General features: G+C 44.2%; 1 protein-coding gene across 2 annotated transcripts in view; it reads right to left on the minus strand.

Annotated features, from left to right (window-relative positions):
• Positions 1-2,644: 2,644 nt before the first annotated feature.
• The window catches only part of LOC116354503 (FH1/FH2 domain-containing protein 3), a 31,734-nt gene continuing 10,391 nt past the window's right edge, over positions 2,645-23,987 (minus strand). The window contains exons 6-8 of one of the 2 annotated variants that reach the window (XR_004203829.1): positions 23,121-23,814; positions 6,794-6,832; positions 2,790-2,865 (exon numbers count right to left, since the gene is read on the minus strand). Coding sequence is in view for 1 of the 2 variants with exons in the window: in XM_031795012.1 (XP_031650872.1) it covers positions 2,685-2,865; positions 6,794-6,832 (220 nt within the window). In the remaining variant the exon portion in view is untranslated. Of the gene's footprint in view, positions 2,866-6,793; positions 6,833-23,120; positions 23,815-23,987 lie in introns of both variants that reach the window. The other variant, XM_031795012.1, reaches the window with a different exon arrangement.

Below are 23,987 nucleotides of genomic sequence, written 5' to 3' on the forward strand. Positions count from 1 at the left end.
CCCACTTCTCTTTCCCCTCCTCACCCAACTCCCCCTTCTCTTCCCCTTCCTCACCCAACTCCCCCTCCTCACCAACTCCCCCTCCTCACCCAACATCCCCCTTCTCTTCCCCTCCTCACCCTCCTCCCCTCCTCACCCAACTTCCCCTTCTCTCCCCCTCCTCACCCAACTCCCCCTTCTCTCCCCCTCCTCACCCAACTCCCCCTTCTCTCCCCCTCCTCACCCAACTCACCCAACTCCCCCTCCTCACCCAACTCCCCTTCTCTTCCCCTTCCTCACCCAACTCCCCCTTCTCCTCCCCTTCCTCACCCAACCCCCCCGTCTCCTCCCTTCCTCACCCAACTCCCCTTCTCCTCCCCTTCCTCACCCAACTCCCCCTCCTCCTCCCCCTCCTCACCCAACTCCCCCTTCTCTTCCCCTTCCTCACCCAACTCCCCCTTCTCTCCCCCTCCTCACCCAACTCCCCCTTCTCTACCCCCCTCCTCACCCAACTCCCCTCCTCACCCAATCCCCCTTCTCTTCCCCTCCTCACCCAACTCCCCCTCCTCACCCAACTCCCCCTTCTCTTCCCCCTCCTCACCCAACTCCCCCCTCCTCACCCAACTCCCCCTCCTCACCCAACTCCCCCTTCTCTTCCCCCTCTCACCCTCCTCCCTCCTCACCCAACTCCCCCTTCTCTTCCCCCCTCCTCACCCAACTCCCCCTTCCTCACCCAACTCCCCCTTCTCCTCCCCCTCCTCACCCAACTCCCCCTTCTCTTCCCCCTCCTCACCCAACTCCCCCTCCTCACCCAACTCCCCCTTCTCTCCCCCCAACTCCCCCTTCTCCTCCCCTTCCTCACCCAACTCCCCCTTCTCCTCCCCTTCCTCACCCAACCCCCCGTCCCTCCCCTTCCTCACCCAACTCCCCTTCTCCTCCCCTTCCTCCCCCAACTCCCCCTTCTCCTCCCCTCCTCACCCAACTCCCCCTTCTCCTCCCCTTCCCACCAACCCCCCGTCTCCTCCCCCTCCTCACCCAACTCCCCCTTCCTTCCCCCTTCTCACCCAACTCCCCCTTCTCTTCCCCCTCCTCACCCAACTCCCCTTCTCTCCCCTCCTCACCCAACTCCCCTCCTCACCAACTCCCCCTTCTCTTCCCCCTCCTCACCCAACTCCCACTTCTCTTCCCTCCTCACCAACTCCCCCTTCTCTTCCCCCTTCCTCACCAACTCCCCCTCCTCACCCAACTCCCCTCCTCACCCAACTCCCCTTCTCTTCCCTCCTCACCCTCCATCCCCTCCTCACCCAACTCCCCCTTCTCTCCCCCTCCTCACCAACTCCCCCTTCTCTCCCCTCCTCACCCAACTCCCCCTCCTCACCCAACTCCCCCTTCTCTTCCCCTTCCTCACCCAACTCCCCCCTTCTCCTCCCCTTCCTCACCCAACCCCCCCGTCTCCTCCCCTTCCTCACCCAACTCCCCCTTCTCCTCCCCTTCCTCACCCAACTCCCCCTCCTCCTCCCCCTCCTCACCCAACTCCCCCTTCTCTTCCCCCTTCCTCACCCAACTCCCCCTTCTCTTCCCCCTCCTCACCCAACTCCCCCTTCTCTCCCCCTCCTCACCCAACTCCCCCTCCTCACCCAACTCCCCCTTCTCTTCCCCTCCTCACCCAACTCCCCCCTCCTCACCCAACTCCCCTTCTCTTCCCCCTTCCTCACCCAACTCCCCCCTCCTCACCCAACTCCCCCTCCTCACCCAACTCCCCCTTCTCTTCCCCTCCTCACCCTCCTCACCCTCCTCACCCAACTCCCCCTTCTCTCCCCCTCCTCATCCAACTCCCCCTTCTCTTACCCCTCTCCTGAATGTGAGGTGCTTTATATTCTGTATCCATTAAGCTCAGACCACTTCACAGAGACAGCAGGAGGAAATGGGGTTCTAACACACATGTGTGTGTTCCTGTGCCAGTGTAATGTGTGTGTGTTCCTGTGCCAGTGTAATGTGTGTGTGTGTGTGTGTGTGTTCCTGTGCCAGTGTAATGTGTGTGTGTTCCTGTGCCAGTGTAATGTGTGTGTGTGTGTGTGTGTGTTCCTGTGCCAGTGTAATGTGTGTGTGTGTGTGTGTGTTCCTGTGCCAGTGTAATGTGTGTGTGTTCCTGTGCCAGTGTAATGTGTGTGTGTGTGTGTGTTTTAGTTAGAGTGCAGAAGTAAAATAATGAATCCTGTAGACTTTTCACAGTGTTCAGTTCAACATAATCAGTTCCCTAAATAACCCTCAGCAGCAGTTAAAATGCTGCTTCTTAACACAGACAAAGTGAGGAAAGTCGTTTTGTACTCTGTGCCTTTGGCAGTAAAGAGCACCATTTTTAACTGAAAACAATATAAAGCAGGAACCGTTTCCTAACTGGAGACATAACATATTCCCTCAAGTCAATACTTGTGTTATTGGCAGAGTGTGTGAGGGTAGTATGCCCCCCCATCTCTCTCTCTGTCTTTCTCTGTCTCTCTCTCTCTGTCTCTCTCTCTCCCCCTCTGTCTCTCTCTTCCCCATTCCCTCTCTCTCTCTGTCTCTCTCTCTCTTCCCCATCCCCTCTCTCTCTCTGTCTCTCTCCTCCCCCATCTCCCTTCCTCCCTCTCTCTGTCTCTCTCTCGCTCTCTCTCCCTCTCTGTGTGGATGAGTTTTATGTAGTTGATGTATTTTAAACTCACCTCTCATCCCGTGCCATCTGGCCTCTTCCATTTGTCCACATAGTCTCGACTGTGTTTGTTCCTCTCCTCTCTCTCTATCCTCTGCAGTCTTTCCTCTCTCTCTGCACGACGTCTCTCTCTCTCGGCCGACAGGGACTCCTGATGCTGTCTGTAGGAGGAGGAGAGGAGACCACCCAGAGAAGACCTGAGGGGGGAAGAGAGAGACATGGAGGGATAGAGAGAGAGAGAAAGCGAGAGAGAAAGAGAGAGAAAGAGAAGGAAGAGACAGGGAGAGACAGGGAGATACAGGGAGAGAAAGGAAGAGACAGGGAGAGAAAGGAAGAGACAGGAAGAGACAGGGAGAGACAGGGAGAGAAAGGAAGAGACAGGGAGAGACGGGGGAGAAAGGAAGAGACAGGGAGAGACAGGGGGAGAAAGGAAGAGACAGGGAGAGACGGGGGAGAAAGGAAGAGACAGTGAGAGAAAGGAAGAGACAGGGAGAGAAAGGAAGAGACAGGGAGAGACGGGGGAGAAAGGAAGAGACAGGGAGAGACAGGGAAGAGACAGGGAGAGACAGGAAGTGAAAGGGAGAGACACGGAGAGAGACAAAGAGAGAGACACAGAGAGACAGGGAGAGACAGGGAGAGATGGGGAGAGACAGGGAGAGACGGGGAGAGACACGGAGAGACGGGGAGAGACATGGAGAGAAAGGGAGAGACACAGAGAGAGACCCGGAGAGACAGGGAGAGACGGGGAGAGAGAGGAGAGACAGGGAGAGAAAGGAAGAGACAGGAGAGACAGGGGAGAAAGGAAGAGACAGGGAGATACAGGGAGAGAAAGGAAGAGACAGGAAGAGACAGGGAGAGACAGGGAGAGAAAGGGAAGAGACCAGGGAGAGACGGGGGAGAAGGAAGAGGAAGAGACAGGGGAGACAGGGGGAGAAAGGAAGAGACAGGGAGAGACGGGGGAGAAAGGAAGAGACAGGGAGAGAAAGGAAGAGACAGGGAGAGAAAGGAAGAGACAGGGAGAGACGGGGGAGAAAGGAAGAGACAGGGAGAGACAGGGGGAGAAGGGAAGAGACAGGGAGAGACAGGAAGAGAAAGGGAAGAGACAGGGAGAGACAGGAAGAGAAAGGAGAGACACGGAGAGAGACACGGAGAGAGCACAAGAGAGACAGGGAGAGAAAGGGAGAGACACAGAGAGAGACCCGGAGAGACAGGGAGAGACGGGGAGAGAGAGGGAGAGACAAGGGAGAGAAAGGAAGAGACAGGGAGAGACAGGGGGAGAAAGAAGAGACAGGGAGATACAGGGAGAGAAAGGAAGAGACAGGAAGAGACAGGGAGAGACAGGGAGAGAAGGAAGAGACAGGGAGAGACGGGGGAGAAAGGAAGAGACAGGGAGAGACGGGGGAGAAAGGAAGAGACAGGGAGAGAAAGGAAGAGACAGGGAGAGAAAGGAAGAGACAGGGAGAGACGGGGGAGGAGAAGGAAGAGACAGGGAGAGACAGGGAAGAGACAGGGAGAGACAGGAAGAGAAAGGGAGAGACACGGAGAGAGACAAAGAGAGAGACACAGAGAGACAGGGAGAGGACAGGGAGAGATGGGGAGAGACAGGGAGAGACGGGGAGAGACACGGAGAGACGGGGAGGAGACATGGAGAGAAAGGGAGAGACACAGAGAGAGACCCGGAGAGACAGGGAGAGACGGGGAGAGAGAGGGAGAGACAGGGAGAGAAAGGAAGAGACAGGGAGAGACAGGGAGAGAAAGGAAGAGACAGGGAGATACAGGGAGAGAAAGGAAGAGACAGGAAGAGACAGGGAGAGACAGGGAGAGAAAGGAAGAGACAGGGAGAGACGGGGGAGAAAGGAAGAGACAGGGAGAGACAGGGGGAGAAAGGAAGAGACAGGGAGCAGACGGGGGAGAAAGGAAGAGACAGGGAGAGAAAGGAAGAGACAGGGAGAGAAAGGAAGAGACAGGGAGAGACGGGGGAGAAAGGAAAGAGACAGGGAGAGACAGGGGAGAAGGGAAGAGACAGGGAGAGACAGGAAGAGAAAGGGAGAGACACGGAGAGAGACACGGAGAGAGACACAGAGAGACAGGGAGAGACAGGGAGAGATGGGGAGAGACAGGGAGAGACGGGGAGAGACACGGAGAGACGGGGAGAGACACGGAGAGAAAGGGAGAGACACAGAGAGAGACCCGGAGAGACAGGGAGAGACGGGGAGAGAGAGGGAGAGACACGGAGAGACAGGGAGAGACATGGAGAGACATGGAGAGGACGGGGAGAGACGGGGAGAGACACGGAGAGACATGGAGAGACGGGGAGAGACACGGAGAGACAGAAGAGACAGGGGGAGACAGGGAGAGAGAGGGAGAGACAGGGAGAGACACGGAGAGAAAGGGAGAGACACAGAGAGAGACACGGAGAGATGGGGAGAGAACAGGGAGAGACGGGGAGAGACACGGAGAGACGGGGAGAGAGACCGGAGAGACAGGAAGAGACAGGGAGAGACAGGAAGAGAGGACACAGAGAGACAGGGAGAGACGGGGAGAGACACGGAGAGACAGGGAGAGACAGGGAGAGACACGGGAGAGATGGGGAGAGACACGGAGAGACCAGGGAGAGAAAGGGAGAGACACGGAGAGAGACACGGAGAGACAGGAGAGACAGGGAGAGAGAGGGAGAGACAGGGAGAGACACAGAGAGGACAGGGAGAGACACGGAGAGAAAGGGAGAGACACGGAGAGAGACACGGAGAGATGGGGAGAGACAGGGAAGACGGGGAGGAGAGACAGCGACGAGACATGGGAGAGGACACAGAGAGACAGGGAGAGACGGGGAGAGAAGGGAGAGACAGGGAGAGACACGGAGAGACAGGGAGAGAAAGGGAGAGACAGGGAGAGACACGGAGAGAAAGGGAGAGACCCAGGGAGGAGACAGGTGAGAGACACAGAGAGACAGGGAGAGACGGGGAGAGACACGGAGAGACAGGAGAGACAGGGAGAGAAGAAAGGGAGAGACACGGAGAGAGACACGGAGAGACACGTTAGAGAAAGGGAGAGACACGGAGAGAGAACCCGGAGAGATGGGGAGAGACAGGGAGAGACACGGAGAGACAGGGAGAGACATGGAGAGAAAGGGAGACATGTGTATAAGAGACACGGAGAGAGACACGGAGAGATGGGGAGAGACAGGGAGAGACACGGAGAGACAGGGAGAGAAGGGGAGAGACCGGAAGAGACACGGAGAGACAGGAAGAGACAGGGAGAGACATGGAGAGACAGGGAGAGACAGGGAGAGACACAGAGAGAAAGGGAGAGACACGGAGAGAGACACGGAGAGATGGGGAGAGACAGGGAGAGACCGGGAGAGACACGGAGACACGGAAAGACGGGGAGAGACAGGGAGAGACACGGAGAGACAGGAAGAGACAGGGAGAGAGACAGGGAGAGACGGGGAGAGACAGGGAGAGACAGGGAGAGAGACAAGGAGAGACAGGGAGAGACGGGGAGAGACACGGAGAGAAAGGGAGAGACAGGGAGAGACACGGAGAGACGGAGAGAGACACGGGGAGACAGGGAGAGAAAGGGAGAGACACGGAGAGAGACACGGAGAGACAGGGAGAGACGGGGAGAGAGAGGGAGAGGCAGGGAGAGAAAGGGAGAAGACACGGAGAGAGACACGGAGAGACACGGAGAGAAAGGGAGAGACACGGAGAGAGACCACGGAGAGAGACACGGAGAGATGGGGAGAGACAGGGAGAGACATGGAGAGACATGGAGAGACAGGGAGAGACGGGGAGAGACAGGAAGAGACACGGAGAGACAGGAAGAGACACGGAGAAGACAGGAAGAGACAGGGAGAGACAGGGAGAGAGACACGGAGAGACAGGGAGAGACGGGGAGAGACAGGGAGAGAGACAGGGAGAGAGACACGGAGAGACAGGGAGAGACAGGAAGAGACAGGAAGTGACCGGTTTTAAATAGGGCTCACGTAAAGTTAAAACATAACACTCAACTATGTGTGTGTGTGTGTGTTTGTGTTTGTGTTTGTGTCGTGTGCGTGTGTGTGTGTGTGTGTGTGTTGTGTGGTGCGTGTGTGTGTGCGTGTGTGTGTGAACTGTGCTCGCTCACTTATTTGCTGGTTTTGTGACAGGACTTTGAACTCCAGTTCTGTGGAGAGAGAAAGAGAGAGATACTGAGGGAAGAACCAATCATAACACAAACCCCCTGTTCCCTTATAGAAGAGTTTGAGAAAACTAACACGAGCCCCTGCTAGCTAGCACCCTGTTAGATAGCAGTAATAGGTGATCGATGAGAAACCGTAGCAACTAGTTAGCAGTAGCCTACTATAGGTGAGACATGTGCTTGTCCCCCTGCTAGCTAGCACCCTGTTAGATAGCAGTAATAGCCTGTTTGATACCATTAGTAGAGTATACGTTTGAAACTAAACACAAGCTAAACACAAGTGTCCTTTCTATTGTGGCTGATAACGGTGGATATGAATGGAGAAGAAGAAAGAATCATCCCTCTTAGTTAGCATTATTACCCTCTGATAGGTTATAGTAGGCAAGAGGCATGAAGCTAACACTTCTAGCTAAACATGTTAGCTAATGGCAGTAGGTGTGAAGAATGGAGCATGACAACTTAGCTACGTAAAAGCATCACAAACTATACGTAGTGCAGAGATGAAAAGAGATGAAAAGCAAGACCTGTTACACCTGTTATACCTGTTACACCTGTTATACCTGTTACACCTGTTATACCTGTTACTACTGTTACACCTGTTATACCTGTTACTACTGTTACACCTGTTATACATGTTATACCTGTTACACATGTTACACCCGTTACTACTGTTACACCTGTTACACCTGTTATACCTGTTACACCTGTTACTACTTTTACACCTGTTATACCTGTTACTACTGGTACACCTGTTATACCTGTTACTACTGGTACACCTGTTATACCTGTTACACCTGTTATACCTGTTATACCTGTTACACCTGTTACTACTGTTACACCTGTTATACCTGTTATACCTGTTATACCTGTTACACCTGTTACTACTGTTACACCAGTTATGCCTGTTATACCTGTTACCCCTGTTATACCTGTTATACCTGTTATACCTGTTACACCTGTTACTACTGTTATACCTGTTACACCTGTTATACCTGTTACTACTGGTACACCTGTTATACCTGTTACTACTGGTACACCTGTTATACCTGTTACACCTGTTATACCTGTTACTACTGTTACACCTGTTACTACTGTTACACCTGTTATAACTGTTATACCTGTTACCCCTGTTATACCTGTTATACCTGTTATACCTGTTACACCTGTTACTACTGTTATACCTGTTACACCTGTTATACCTGTTACTACTGTTACACCTGTTACACCTGTTATACCTGTTACTACTGTTACACCTGTTATACATGTTATACCTGTTACCCCTGTTATACCTGTTACACCTGTTACTACTGTTACACCTGTTATACCTGTTACACCTGTTACACCTGTTATACCTGTTACCACTGTTACACCTGTTATACCTGTTATACCTGTTACACCTGTTACTACTTTTACACCTGTTATACCTGTTACTACTGGTACACCTGTTATACCTGTTACTACTGGTACACCTGTTATACCTGTTACACCTGTTATACATGTTACTACTGTTACACCTGTTACTACTGTTACACCTGTTATACCTGTTATACCTGTTACCCCTGTTATACCTGTTATACCTGTTACACCTGTTACTACTGTTATACCTGTTACACCTGTTATACCTGTTACTACTGGTACACCTGTTATACCGTTATACGGTACACATGTATTATACCTGTTACACCTGTTATACCTGTTACACCTGTTATACCTGTTATACCTGTTATACCGGTTACACCTGTTATACCTGTTACACCTGTTACACCTGTTATTACTGTTATACCTGTTACACCTGTTATACCTGTTACTACTGTTACACCTGTTATACATGTTACTACTGTTATCACCTTTACACCTGTTATACCTGTTACTACTGTTACACCTGTTACTACTGTTATACCTGTTACTACTGTTATACCTGTTATGCCTGTTACTACTGTTACTACTGTTACACCTGATACATCTGTTACTACTGTTATACCTGTTACTACTGTTATACCTGGTACTAATGTTATACCTGTTACACCTGTTACACCTGTTACTACTGTTGTACCTGTTACAATCTGTTACTACTGTTACACCTGTTTACTGTTACACCTGTTACTAATGTTATTACCTGTTACACCTGTTACACCTGTTACTACTGTTACACCTGTTATACCTGTTACACCTGTTACTACTGTTATACCTGTTACTACTGTTACACCTGTTATACCTGTTACACCTGTTACTACTGTTACTACTGTTATACCTGTTACTACTGTTACACCTGTTACACCTGTACACTTGTTACTACTGTATTACCTGTCTATACCTGTTTACTACTGTTACACCTGTTACCTACTGTTACACCTGTTACTACTGTTATACCTGTTAACTACTGTATACCTGTTATACCTGTTATACCTGTATACCTGTTACTACTGTTTACACCTGTTACTACTGTTACACCTGTTATACCTGTTACTACTGTTATACCTGTTACTATGGTTACACTGTGTATACCTGTTACTACTGTTATACCTGTTACTACTGTTATACCTGTTACCCTGTTAGTACTGTTACACCTGTNCACAAACTATACGTAGTGCAGAGATGAAAAGAGATGAAAAGCAAGACCTGTTACACCTGTTATACCTGTTACACCTGTTATACCTGTTACACCTGTTATACCTGTTACTACTGTTACACCTGTTATACCTGTTACTACTGTTACACCTGTTATACATGTTATACCTGTTACACATGTTACACCCGTTACTACTGTTACACCTGTTACACCTGTTATACCTGTTACACCTGTTACTACTTTACAACCTGTATACCTGTTACTACTGGTACACCTGTTTACCTGTTACTACTGGTACACCTGTTATACCTGTTTACACCTGTTATACCTGTTATACCTGTTACACCTGTTACTACTGTTACACCTGTTATACCTGTTATACCTGTTATACCTGTTACACCTGTTACTACTGTTACACCAGTTATGCCTGTTATACCTGTTACCCCTGTTATACCTGTTATACCTGTTATACTGTTTACACCTGTGTACTACTGTATACCTGTTACACCTGTTATACCTGTACTACTGGTACACCTGTTATACCTGTTACTACTGGTACACCTGTTATACATGTTACACCTGTATACCTGTTACTACTGTTACACCTGTTACTACTGTTACACCTGTTATACCTGTTATACCTGTTACCCCTGTTATACCTGTTATACCTGTTATACCTGTTACACCTGTTACTACTGTTATACCTGTTACACCTGTTATACCTGTTACTACTGTTACACCTGTTACACCTGTTATACCTGTTACTACTGTTACACCTGTTATACATGTTATACCTGTTACCCCTGTTATACCTGTTACACCTGTTACTACTGTTACACCTGTTATACCTGTTACACCTGTTACACCTGTTATACCTGTTACCACTGTTACACCTGTTATACCTGTTATACCTGTACACCTGTTACTACTTTTACACCTGTTATACCTGTTACTACTGGTACACCTGTTATACCTGTTACTACTGGTACACCTGTTATACCTGTTACACCTGTTATACATGTTACTACTGTTACACCTGTTACTACTGTTACACCTGTTATACCTGTTATACCTGTTACCCCTGTTATACCTGTTATACCTGTTACACCTGTTACTACTGTTATACCTGTTACACCTGTTATACCTGTTACTACTGGTACACCTGTTATACCTGTTACTACTGGTACACATGTTATACCTGTTACACCTGTTATACCTGTTACACCTGTTATACCTGTTATACCTGTTATACCTGTTACACCTGTTATACCTGTTACACCTGTTACACCTGTTATTACTGTTATACCTGTTACACCTGTTATACCTGTTACTACTGTTACACCTGTTATACATGTTACTACTGTTATCACCTTTACACCTGTTATACCTGTTACTACTGTTACACCTGTTACTACTGTTATACCTGTTACTACTGTTATACCTGTTATGCCTGTTACTACTGTTACTACTGTTACACCTGATACATCTGTTACTACTGTTATACCTGTTACTACTGTTATACCTGGTACTAATGTTATACCTGTTACACCTGTTACACCTGTTACTACTGTTGTACCTGTTACATCTGTTACTACTGTTACACCTGTTACTACTGTTACACCTGTTACTAATGTTATACCTGTTACACCTGTTACACCTGTTACTACTGTTACACCTGTTATACCTGTTACACCTGTTACTACTGTTATACCTGTTACTACTGTTACACCTGTTATACCTGTTACACCTGTTACTACTGTTACTACTGTTATACCTGTTACTACTGTTACACCTGTTACACCTGTTACACTTGTTACTACTGTTATACCTGTTATACCTGTTACTACTGTTACACCTGTTACTACTGTTACACCTGTTACTACTGTTATACCTGTTACTACTGTTATACCTGTTATACCTGTTATACCTGTTATACCTGTTACTACTGTTACACCTGTTACTACTGTTACACCTGTTATACCTGTTACTACTGTTATACCTGTTACTACTGGTACACCTGTTATACCTGTTACTACTGTTATACCTGTTACTACTGTTATACCTGTTACACCTGTTAGTACTGTTACACCTGTTACTATTGTTACACCTGTTACTACTGTTATACCTGTTACTACTGTCACACCTGTTATACCTGTCACACCTGTTACACCTGTTACTACTGTTACACCTGTTATACCTGTTACACCTGTTACTACTGTTATACCTGTTACTACTGTTATACCTGTTACTACTGTTACACATGTTACCACTGTTACACCTGTTACTAATGTTATACCTGTTACACCTGTTATACCTGTTACACCTGTTATACCTGTTATACCTGTTACTAATGTTATACCTGTTACCAATGTTATACCTGTTATACCTGTTACACCTGTTACTACTGTTACACCTGTTACTACTGTTATACCTGTTACTACTGATACACCTGTTATAGCTGTTACTACTGTTATACCTGTTACTACTGGTATACATGTTACTACTGTTACACCTGTTATAACTGTTACTACTGTTATACCTGTTACTACTGGTACACCTGTTACACCTGTTACACCTGTTACTACTGTTACACCTGTTACTACTGGTACACCTGTTACACCTGTTACATCTGTTACTACTGTTATACCTGTTACTACTGTTATACCTGTTATACCTGTTACTACTGTTACACCTGTTACTACTGTTACACCTGTTACACCTGTTATACATGTTACTACTGTTACACCTGTTATACCTGTTACTACTGTTATACATGTTATACCTGTTACACCTGTTACACCTGTTACACCTGTTACTACTATTACACCTGTTATACCTGTTACTACTGGTACACCTGTTACTACTGTTATACCTGTTACTACTGTTATACCTGTTACTACTGTTATACCTGTTACTAATGTTATACCTGTTACACCTGTTACTACTGGTATACCTGTAACACCTGTTACTACTGGTACACCTGTTACTACTGTTACACCTGTTACTAATGTTATACCTGTTACACCTGTTAGACCTGTTACTACTGTTATACCTGTTACTACTGTTACAGCTGTTATACATGTTACACCTGTTACTACTGTTATACCTGTTACTACTGTTACTACTGTTACACCTGTTACTACTGTTACACCTGTTACTAATGTTACACCTGTTACTACTGTTATACCTGTTACACCTGTTATACCTGTTACTACTGTTACACCTGTTATACCTGTTATACCTGTTACTAATGGTATACCTGTTACTAATGTTATACCTGTTATACCTGTTACACCTGTTACTGCTGTTACACCTGTTACTACTGTTATACCTGTTACTACTGATACACCTGTTATAACTGTTACTACTGTTATACCTGTTACTACTGTTACACCTGTTATAACTGTTACTACTGTTATACCTGTTACTACTGGTACACCTGTTACACCTGTTACTACTGTTACACCTGTTACTACTGGTACACCTGTTACACCTGTTACATCTGTTACTACGGTTATACCTGTTACTACTGTTACACCTGTTACTACTGTTGTACCTGTTATACCTGTTACTACTGTTACACCTGTTACTACTGTTACACCTGTTATACCTGTTACTACTGTTACACCTGTTATACCTGTTACTACTGTTATACCTGTTATACCTGTTACTACTGTTACACATGTTACTACTGTTACACCTGTTACTACTGTTACACCTGTTACACCTGTTATACCTGTTACTACTGGTACACCTGTTATAACTGTTACTACTGTTATACCTGTTATACCTGTTACACCTGTTACTACTGTTACACATGTTACTACTGTTACACCTGTTATACCTGTTACTACTGTTATACCTGTTATTCCTGTTACTACTGTTACACCTGTTATACCTGTTACTACTGTTATACCTGTTATACCTGTTACTACTGTTACACCTGTTATACCTGTTACTACTATTACACCTGTTACACCTGTTATACCTGTTAGTACTGTTACACCTGTTACTACTGTTACACCTGTTATACCTGTTACACATGTTACTACTGTTACACCTGTTATACCTGTTACACTGTTACTACTGTTACTACTGTTATACCTGTTATACCTGTTACTACTGTTACACCTGTTACTACTGTTACACCTGTTATACCTGTTACTACTGTTACACCTGTTACTACCGTTACACCTGTTATACCTGTTACTACTGTTATACCTGTTACTACTGTTATACCTGTTATACCTGTTACTACTGGTACACCTGTTATAACTGTTACTACTGTTATACCTGTTATACCTGTTACACCTGTTACTACTGGTACACCTGTTACTACTGTTATACCTGTTACTACTGTTATACCTGTTACTAATGTTATACCTGTTACACCTGTTACACCTGTTACTACTGTTATACCTGTTACACCTGTTACTACTGTTACACCTGTTACTACTGTTACACCTGTTACTACTGTTATACCTGTTATGCATGTTATTACTGTTACACATGTTATACCTGTTACACCTGTTATACCTGTTACTACTGTTATACCTGTTACTATTGTTACTACTGTTACACCTGTTACAACTGTTACACCTGTTACTACTGTTATACCTGTTACACCTGTTATACCTGTTACTACTGTTACACCTGTTATACCTGTTACTACTGTTATACCTGTTATACCTGTTACTACTGTTACACCTGTTATACCTGTTACTACTATTACACCTGTTACACCTGTTATACCTGTTAGTACTGTTACACCTGTTACACCTGTTACTACTGTTACACCTGGTACACCTGTTATACCTGTTACACCTGTTACTACTGTTACACCTGTTATACCTGTTACACCTGTTACTACTGTTACTACTGTTATACCTGTTATACCTGTTACTACTGGTACACCTGTTACTACTGTTATACCTGTTACTACTGTTATACCTGTTACTACTGTTATACCTGTTACTAATGTTATACCTGTTACACCTGTTACTACTGGTATACCTGTAACACCTGTTACTACTGGTACACCTGTTACTACTGTTACACCTGTTACTAATGTTATACCTGTTACACCTGTTAGACCTGTTACTACTGTTATACCTGTTACTACTGTTACAGCTGTTATACATGTTACACCTGTTACTACTGTTATACCTGTTACTACTGTTACTACTGTTACACCTGTTACTACTGTTACACCTGTTACTAATGTTACACCTGTTACTACTGTTATACCTGTTACACCTGTTATACCTGTTACTACTGTTACACCTGTTATACCTGTTATACCTGTTACTAATGTTATACCTGTTACTAATGTTATACCTGTTATACCTGTTACACCTGTTACTGCTGTTACACCTGTTACTACTGTTATACCTGTTACTACTGATACACCTGTTATAACTGTTACTACTGTTATACCTGTTACTACTGTTACACCTGTTATAACTGTTACTACTGTTATACCTGTTACTACTGGTACACCTGTTACACCTGTTACTACTGTTACACCTGTTACTACTGGTACACCTGTTACATCTGTTACTACGGTTATACCTGTTACTACTGTTACACCTGTTACTACTGTTGTACCTGTTATACCTGTTACTACTGTTACACCTGTTACTACTGTTACACCTGTTATACCTGTTACTACTGTTACACCTGTTATACCTGTTACTACTGTTATACCTGTTATACCTGTTACTACTGTTACACATGTTACTACTGTTACACCTGTTACTACTGTTACACCTGTTATAACTGTTACTACTGTTATACCTGTTACTACTGGTACACCTGTTACACCTGTTACTACTGTTACACCTGTTACTACTGGTACACCTGTTACACCTGTTACATCTGTTACTACGGTTATACCTGTTACTACTGTTACACCTGTTACTACTGTTGTACCTGTTATACCTGTTACTACTGTTACACCTGTTACTACTGTTACACCTGTTATACCTGTTACTACTGTTACACCTGTTATACCTGTTACTACTGTTATACCTGTTATACCTGTTACTACTGTTACACATGTTACTACTGTTACACCTGTTACTACTGTTACACCTGTTACACCTGTTATACCTGTTACTACTGGTACACCTGTTATAACTGTTACTACTGTTATACCTGTTATACCTGTTACACCTGTTACTACTGTTACACATGTTACTACTGTTACACCTGTTATACCTGTTACTACTGTTATACCTGTTATTCCTGTTACTACTGTTACACCTGTTATACCTGTTACTACTGTTATACCTGTTATACCTGTTACTACTGTTACACCTGTTATACCTGTTACTACTATTACACCTGTTACACCTGTTATACCTGTTAGTACTGTTACACCTGTTACTACTGTTACACCTGTTATACCTGTTACACATGTTACTACTGTTACACCTGTTATACCTGTTACACCTGTTACTACTGTTACTACTGTTATACCTGTTATACCTGTTACTACTGTTACACCTGTTACTACTGTTACACCTGTTATACCTGTTACTACTGTTACACCTGTTACTACCGTTACACCTGTTATACCTGTTACTACTGTTATACCTGTTACTACTGTTATACCTGTTATACCTGTTACTACTGGTACACCTGTTATAACTGTTACTACTGTTATACCTGTTATACCTGTTACACCTGTTACTACTGGTACACCTGTTACTACTGTTATACCTGTTACTACTGTTATACCTGTTACTAATGTTATACCTGTTACACCTGTTACACCTGTTACTACTGTTATACCTGTTACACCTGTTACTACTGTTACACTGTTACTACTGTAACCTGTTACTACTGTCTATACCTGTTCTGCATGTTATTTACTGTTACACATGTTATACCTGTTACACCTGTTATTACCTGTTACTACTGTTCATAACTGCTTACTATTGTACTACTGTTTACACCTGTTACATACTGTTACACCTGCTTACTACTGTTATACTGTTACACCTGTTCATACCTGTTACTACTGTTACACCTGTTATACCTGTTACTACTGTTTATACCTGTTATACCTGTTACTACTGTTACACCTGTTATACCTGTACTACTATTACACCTGTTACACCTGTTATACCTGTTAGTACTGTTACACCTGTTACACCTGTTACTACTGTTACACCTGGTACACCTGTTATACCTGTTACACCTGTTACTACTGTTACACCTGTTATACCTGTTACACCTGTTACTACTGTTACTACTGTTATACCTGTTATACCTGTTACTACTGGTACACCTGTTACTACTGTTATACCTGTTACTACTGTTAACCTGTTACTACTGTTATACCTGTTACTAATGTCTATACCTGTTACACCCTGTTACTACTGGTATACCTGTAACACCTGTTACTTACTGGTACACCTGTTACTACTGTTACACCTGTTTACTAATGTTATACCTGCTTACACCTGTTAGACCTGTTACTACTGTTATACCTGTTACTACTGTTACAGTGTATACATGTTACACCTGTACTACTGTTATACCTGTTACTACTGTTACTACTGTTACACCTGTTACTACTGTTACACCTGTTTACTAATGTTACACCTGTTACTACTGTTATACCTGTTACACTGTTATTACCTGTTTACTACTGGTTACACCTGTTATACCTGTTACTAATGGTATACCTGTTACTAATGTTATACCTGTTATACCTGTTACACCTGTTACTGCTGTTACACCTGTTACTACTGTTATACCTGTTACTACTGATACACCTGTTATAACTGTTACTACTGTTATACCTGTTACTACTGTTACACCTGTTATAACTGTTACTACTGTTATACCTGTTACTACTGGTACACCTGTTACACCTGTTACTACTGTTACACCTGTTACTACTGGTACACCTGTTACATCTGTTACTACGGTTATACCTGTTACTACTGTTACACCTGTTACTACTGTTGTACCTGTTATACCTGTTACTACTGTTACACCTGTTACTACTGTTACACCTGTTATACCTGTACTTACTGTTACACCTGTTATACCTGTTACTACTGTTATACCTGTTATACCTGTTACTACTGTTACACATGTTACTACTGTTACACCCTGTTACTACTGTTACACCCTGTTACACCTGTTATACCTGTTACTACTGGTACACCTGTTTATAAACTGTACTACTGTTATACCTGTTATACCTGTTACACCTGTTACTACTGTTACACATGTTACTACTGTTACACCTGTTATACCTGTTACTACTGTTATACCTGTTATTCCTGTTACTACTGTTACACCTGTTACTACTGTTATACCTGTTATACCTGTTACTACTGTTACACCTGTTATACCTGTTACTACTATTACACCTGTTACACCTGTTATACCTGTTAGTACTGTTACACCTGTTACTACTGTTACACCTGTTACACCTGTTATACCTGTTACACATGTTACTACTGTTACACCTGTTATACCTGTTACACCTGTTACTACTGTTACTACTGTTATACCTGTTATACCTGTTACTACTGTTACACCTGTTACTACTGTTACACCTGTTATACCTGTTACTACTGTTACACCTGTTACTACTGTTACACCTGTTATACCTGTTACTACTGTTATACCTGTTACTACTGTTATACCTGTTATACCTGTTACTACTGGTACACCTGTTATAACTGTTACTACTGTTATACCTGTTATACCTGTTACACCTGTTACTACTGGTACACCTGTTACTACTGTTATACCTGTTACTACTGTTATACCTGTTACTAATGTTATACCTGTTACACCTGTTACACCTGTTACTACTGTTATACCTGTTACACCTGTTACTACTGTTACACCTGTTACTACTGTTACACCTGTTACTACTGTTATACCTGTTATGCCTGTTATTACTGTTACACATGTTATACCTGTTACACCTGTTATACCTGTTACTACTGTTATACCTGTTACTATTGTTACTACTGTTACACCTGTTACAACTGTTACACCTGTTACTACTGTTATACCTGTTACACCTGTTATACCTGTTACTACTGTTACACCTGTTATACCTGTTACTACTGTTATACCTGTTACTACTGTTACACCTGTTATACCTGTTACTACTATTACACCTGTTACACCTGTTATACCTGTTAGTACTGTTACACCTGTTACACCTGTTACTACTGTTACACCTGTTACACCTGTTATACCTGGTACACCTGTTACTACTGTTACACCTGTTATACCTGTTACACCTGTTACTACTGTTACTACTGTTATACCTGTTATACCTGTTACTACTGTTACACCTGTTACTATTGTTACACCTGTTATACCTGTTACTACTGTTACACTGTTACTACTGTTACACCTGTTATACCTGTTACTACTGTTATACCTGTACTACGTTATACCTGTTATACCTGTTACTACTGGTACACCTGTTATAAACTGTTACTACTGTTATACCTTTATACCTGTTACACCTTGTTACTACTGGTACACCTGTTACTACTGTTTACCTGTTACTACTGTTATACCTGTTACTACTGTTATACCTGTTGACTAATGTTAACCTGTTACACTGTTACACCTGTTACTACTGTTATACCTGTTACACCTGTTACTACTGTTACACCTGTGTACTACTGTACACTGTTACTACTGTTATACCTGCTATGCCTGTTATACTGTTACACATGTTATACCTGTACACCTGTTATACCTGTTACTACTGTTATACCTGTTACTATTGTTACTACTGTTACACCTGTTACTACTGTTATACCTGTTACAACCTGTTATACCTGTTTACTACTGTTACACCTGTTATACCTGTTATGCCTGTTACTACTGTTACACCTGTTATACCTGTTACTACTGTTATACCTGTTACTACTGGTATACCTGTTACTACTGTTACACCTGTTATAACTGTTACTACTGTTATACCTGTTACTACTGCTACACCTGTTACACCTGTTACTACTGTTACACCTGTTACTACTGGTACACCTGTTACACCTGTTACATCTGTTACTACTGTTATACCTGTTACTACTGTTACACCTGTTATACCTGTTACACCCGTTACTACTGTTACACCTGTTACACCTGTTATACCTGTTACTACCGTTACACCTGTTATACCTGTTACTACTGTTATACCTGTTATACCTGTTACACCTGTTACTACTGTTACACCTGTTACTACTGTTACACCTGTTACTACTGTTACACCTGTTATACCTGTTACTACTGGTATACCTGTTATACCTGTTACACCTGTTACACCTGTTATACCTGTTACTACTGTTATACCTGTTATGCATGTTACTACTGTTACACCTGTTATACCTGTTACTACTGTTACACCTGTTATACCTGTTACACCTGTTATACCTGTTACACCTGTTATACCTGTTTACACCTGTTATACCTGTTACTACTGTTACACCTGTACACCTGTCACAACCTGTACTACTGTTACACCTGTTACTACTGTTACACCTGCTACACCTGTTATACCTGTTACTACTGTTACACCTGTACACCTGTTACTACTGTTACACCTGTTACTACTGTTTACACCTGTTATACCTGTTACTACTGTTATACCTGTTACACCTGTTACACCTGTTATACCTGTTACTACTGTTATACCTGTTATACCTGTTACACCTGTTACTACTGTTATACCTGTTATACCTGTTACACCTGTTACACCTGTTACTACTGTTACACCTGTTACTACTGTTACACCTGTTATACCTGTTACTACTGTTATACCTGTTATACCTGTTACACCTGTTACACCTGTTATACCTGTTACTACTGTTAATACCTGTTATACCTGTGTTACTACTGTTGCACCTGTTATACCTGTTACTACTGTTGCACCTGTTACACCTGTTACACCTGTTACACCTGTACACCCGTTACAACCTGTATACCTGTTATACCTGTTACACCTGTCATACCTGTTACACCTGTTACGCCTGTTACACCTGTTACACCCGTTACACCCGTTATACCTGTTACACTGTTACACCTGTTACACCTGTTACCTGTTACACCTTTATACCTGTTACACCTGTTACACCTGTTACACCTGTTACACCCGTTACACCCGTTACACCCGTTATACCCGTTACACCTGTTACACCTGTTACACCTGTTATACCTGTTATACCTGTTACACCTGTTACACCTGTTACACCTGTTAGACCTGTTATACCTTGTTATACCTGTTACATCTGTTACTACTGTTACACCTGTTACTACTGTTACACCTGGTGTACCTGTTTACTACTGTTATACCTGTTATACCTGTTACACCTGTTACTACCTGTTACTACTGTTACACCTGTTACTACTGTTTACACCTGTTACACCTGTTATACCTGTTATACCTGTTACTACTGGTACACCTGTTATAACTGTTTACTACTGTTATACCTGTTATACCTGTTACACCTGTTACTACTGTTACACCTGTTTATACCTGTTACTACTGGTATACCTGTTATACCTGTTACACCTGTTATACCTGTTACTACTGTTATACCTGTTATACATGTTTACTACTGTTACACCTGTTATACCTGTTACTACTGTTATACCTGTTACACCTGTTATACCTGTTACACCTGTTATACCTGTTACTACTGTTACACCTGTTACACCTGTCACACCTGTTACTACTGTTACACCTGTTTACTACTGTTACACCTGCTACACCTGTTATACCTGTTACTACTGTTACACCTGTTACACCTGTTACTACTGGTTACACCTGTTACTGCTGTTACACCTGTTATACCTGTTAACTACTGTTATACCTGTTATACCTGTTACCACCTGTTACACCTGTTATACCTGTTACTACTGTTATACCTGTTATACCTGTTACACCTGTTACTTACTGTTATACCTGTTATACCTGTTACACCTGTTACACCTGTATACCTGTTACTACTGTTATAACCTGTATACATGTTACTACTGTTACACCTGTATACCTGTTACTACTGTTATACCTGTTATACCTGTTACACCTGTTACTACTGTTATACCTGTTATACCTGTTACACCTGTTACACCCTGTTATACCTGTTACTACTGTTATACCTGTTATACATGTTACTACTGTTACACCTGTTATACCTGTTACTACTGTTATACCTGTTATACATGTTACTACTGTTGCACCTGTTATACCTGTTACTACTGTGCCACCTGTTACACCTGTTACACCTGATACACCTGTTACACCTGTTATACCTGCTACACCTGTTACACCTGTTACACCTGTTGCCTGTTACACCTGTTACACCTGTTACACCTGTTATACCTGTTACACCCGTTACACCTGTTACACCTGTTATACCTGTTATACCTGTTACACCTGTTACACCTGTTATACCTGTTACACCTGTTACACCTGTTACACCTGTTACACCTGTTACACCTGTTACACCTGTTACACCCGTTACACCCGTTACACCTGTTATACCTGTTACACCTGTGACACCTGTTACACCCGTTACACCTGTTACACCTGTTACCTGTTACGCCTGTTACACCTGTTACACCTGTTACACCTGTTACACCTGTTACACCTGTTACACCCGTTACACCCGTTACACCCGTTATACCTGTTACACCTGTTACACCTGTTATACCTGTTTATCCCTGTTACACCTGTTACACCTGTTATACCTGTTATACCTGTTATACCTGTTACACCTGTTACTACTGTTATACCTGTTACCTGAAGGAAATGATAAAGTACATAAAGGAACAAGGTGGTTAAATCCAGCAGCAGTCCTGCTGCGTCTACTAGAGGAAGAGGAGACAGAGATGTCTAGGGCAGACAGTCTTCTAGGGCAGACAGTCTTCTAGGGCAGACAGTCTTCTAGGGCAGGCAGAGGTAAAGGTGACAGGAGACAGTGGAAGAGGGGGAGAGATCATGTCTTCTAGGGCAGGCAGAGGTAAAGGTGACAGGAGACAGTGGAAGAGGGGGAGAGATCATGTCTTCTAGGGCAGGCAGAGGTAAAGGTGACAGGAGACAGTGGAAGAGGGGGAGAGATCATGTCTTCTAGGGCAGCAGAGGTAAAGGTGACAGGAGACAGTGGAAGAGGGGGAGAGATCATGTCTTCTAGGGCAGGCAGAGGTAAAGGTGACAGGAGACAGTGGAAGAGGGGGAGAGATCATGTCTTCTAGGGCAGACAGAGGTAAAGGTGACAGGAGACAGTGGAAGAGGGGGAGAGATCATGTCTTCTAGGGCAGGCAGAGGTAAAGGTGACAGGAGACAGAAACAGCAGACCTAAAGAGGTGAACAGTGGTAGAAAGAGTTGTAGTGGTACCAGAGAGTGGTACCACACCCACAGGGTGTCAGTTTGGTGGTGAGGACTTTCTAACGTAGCAGAGAACAGAGAGGCTTTTAAAACAAGAAAAAGTGACAGGAAGTAAGACTTAAAGTGTCATGAGTAAAACCAAGTGAAAGCTTGTTGGCAGTGAGGCTTCTAGACGCAGTGACAGAAAGAAGACTGAAGGCAGTGAAAGACTCCATAAAGTAGCAGAGAAACAGGAAGTAAGAGAATTCAAACAGCTGGCAATCAGTGAGGAATAATCTCTGAGGAATTTGGGGAAATGTAGTCCTTTGTGCCTTCTAACCTGGCAGCAGCAGAGTCCACTTCCGGTTTAGTTGCGGGTAGTATCGGTTCCTCATCGAAGTCGTAGGAGAAGAGATGGAAGGGAGAGTGGGGGAGGTAGGGCATGCGCTCAGGGGAGGGGCGGTTTATACCCCCGCGTGGTAACTTCAGTGGTAGCAGGGATGGTGACAGTGGACTTCCGCCTAGCGAGGAGAGCTGTCAGCTGAGAGGGCTGGGCCAATGGGGAGATGGGGGAGGAGATCACAGGGGGAGGAGGAGTCAGGGTTGCCAGTGGGGACGGCAGAGAGACAGGAGGAGGAGGAGGAGTCAGGGTAACCAGTGGGGACGGCAGAGAGACAGGAGGAGGAGTCAGGGTAGCCAGTGGGGACGGCAGAGAGACAGGAGGAGGAGGAGGAGTCAGGGTAACTAGTGGGGACCGCAGAGAGACAGGAGGAGGAGTCAGGGTAACTAGTGGGGACGGCAGAGAGACAGGAGGAGGAGTCAGGGTAACTAGTGGGGACGGCAGAGAGACAGGAGGAGGAGGAGGAGGAGGAGGAGGAGGAGGAGGAGGAGGAGGAGGAGGATGGCCTTTCTTCCTCTTCTCTTCCTCCTGTTCTCTCTCTTTAATTTCTTTATTTTTTCTCAAAGTGATGCAGTTGGAGGAAGTGATGCAGTTGGTTCTGTGAACGCTGGCTGACTGGTTCTGTGTCGATTTTCTGGGAACAGAAGGATGGATGGAGGAGAGGGGTGGATGAATGTGTAAAAATAGAGATTTGTCATTCACATCACAATAACATGGCAGATGACCTTAAGGTTAGATGGGGACATGAGAGGCACGATCCTACATCCTTCTAGAACTTGGGATTAGTCTATGAGTTAGGGTTGTGGA

This window comes from Oncorhynchus kisutch, linkage group LG17 (assembly GCF_002021735.2).
Source record: "Oncorhynchus kisutch isolate 150728-3 linkage group LG17, Okis_V2, whole genome shotgun sequence".
In the NCBI taxonomy this organism is placed as follows: domain Eukaryota; kingdom Metazoa; phylum Chordata; class Actinopteri; order Salmoniformes; family Salmonidae; genus Oncorhynchus; species Oncorhynchus kisutch.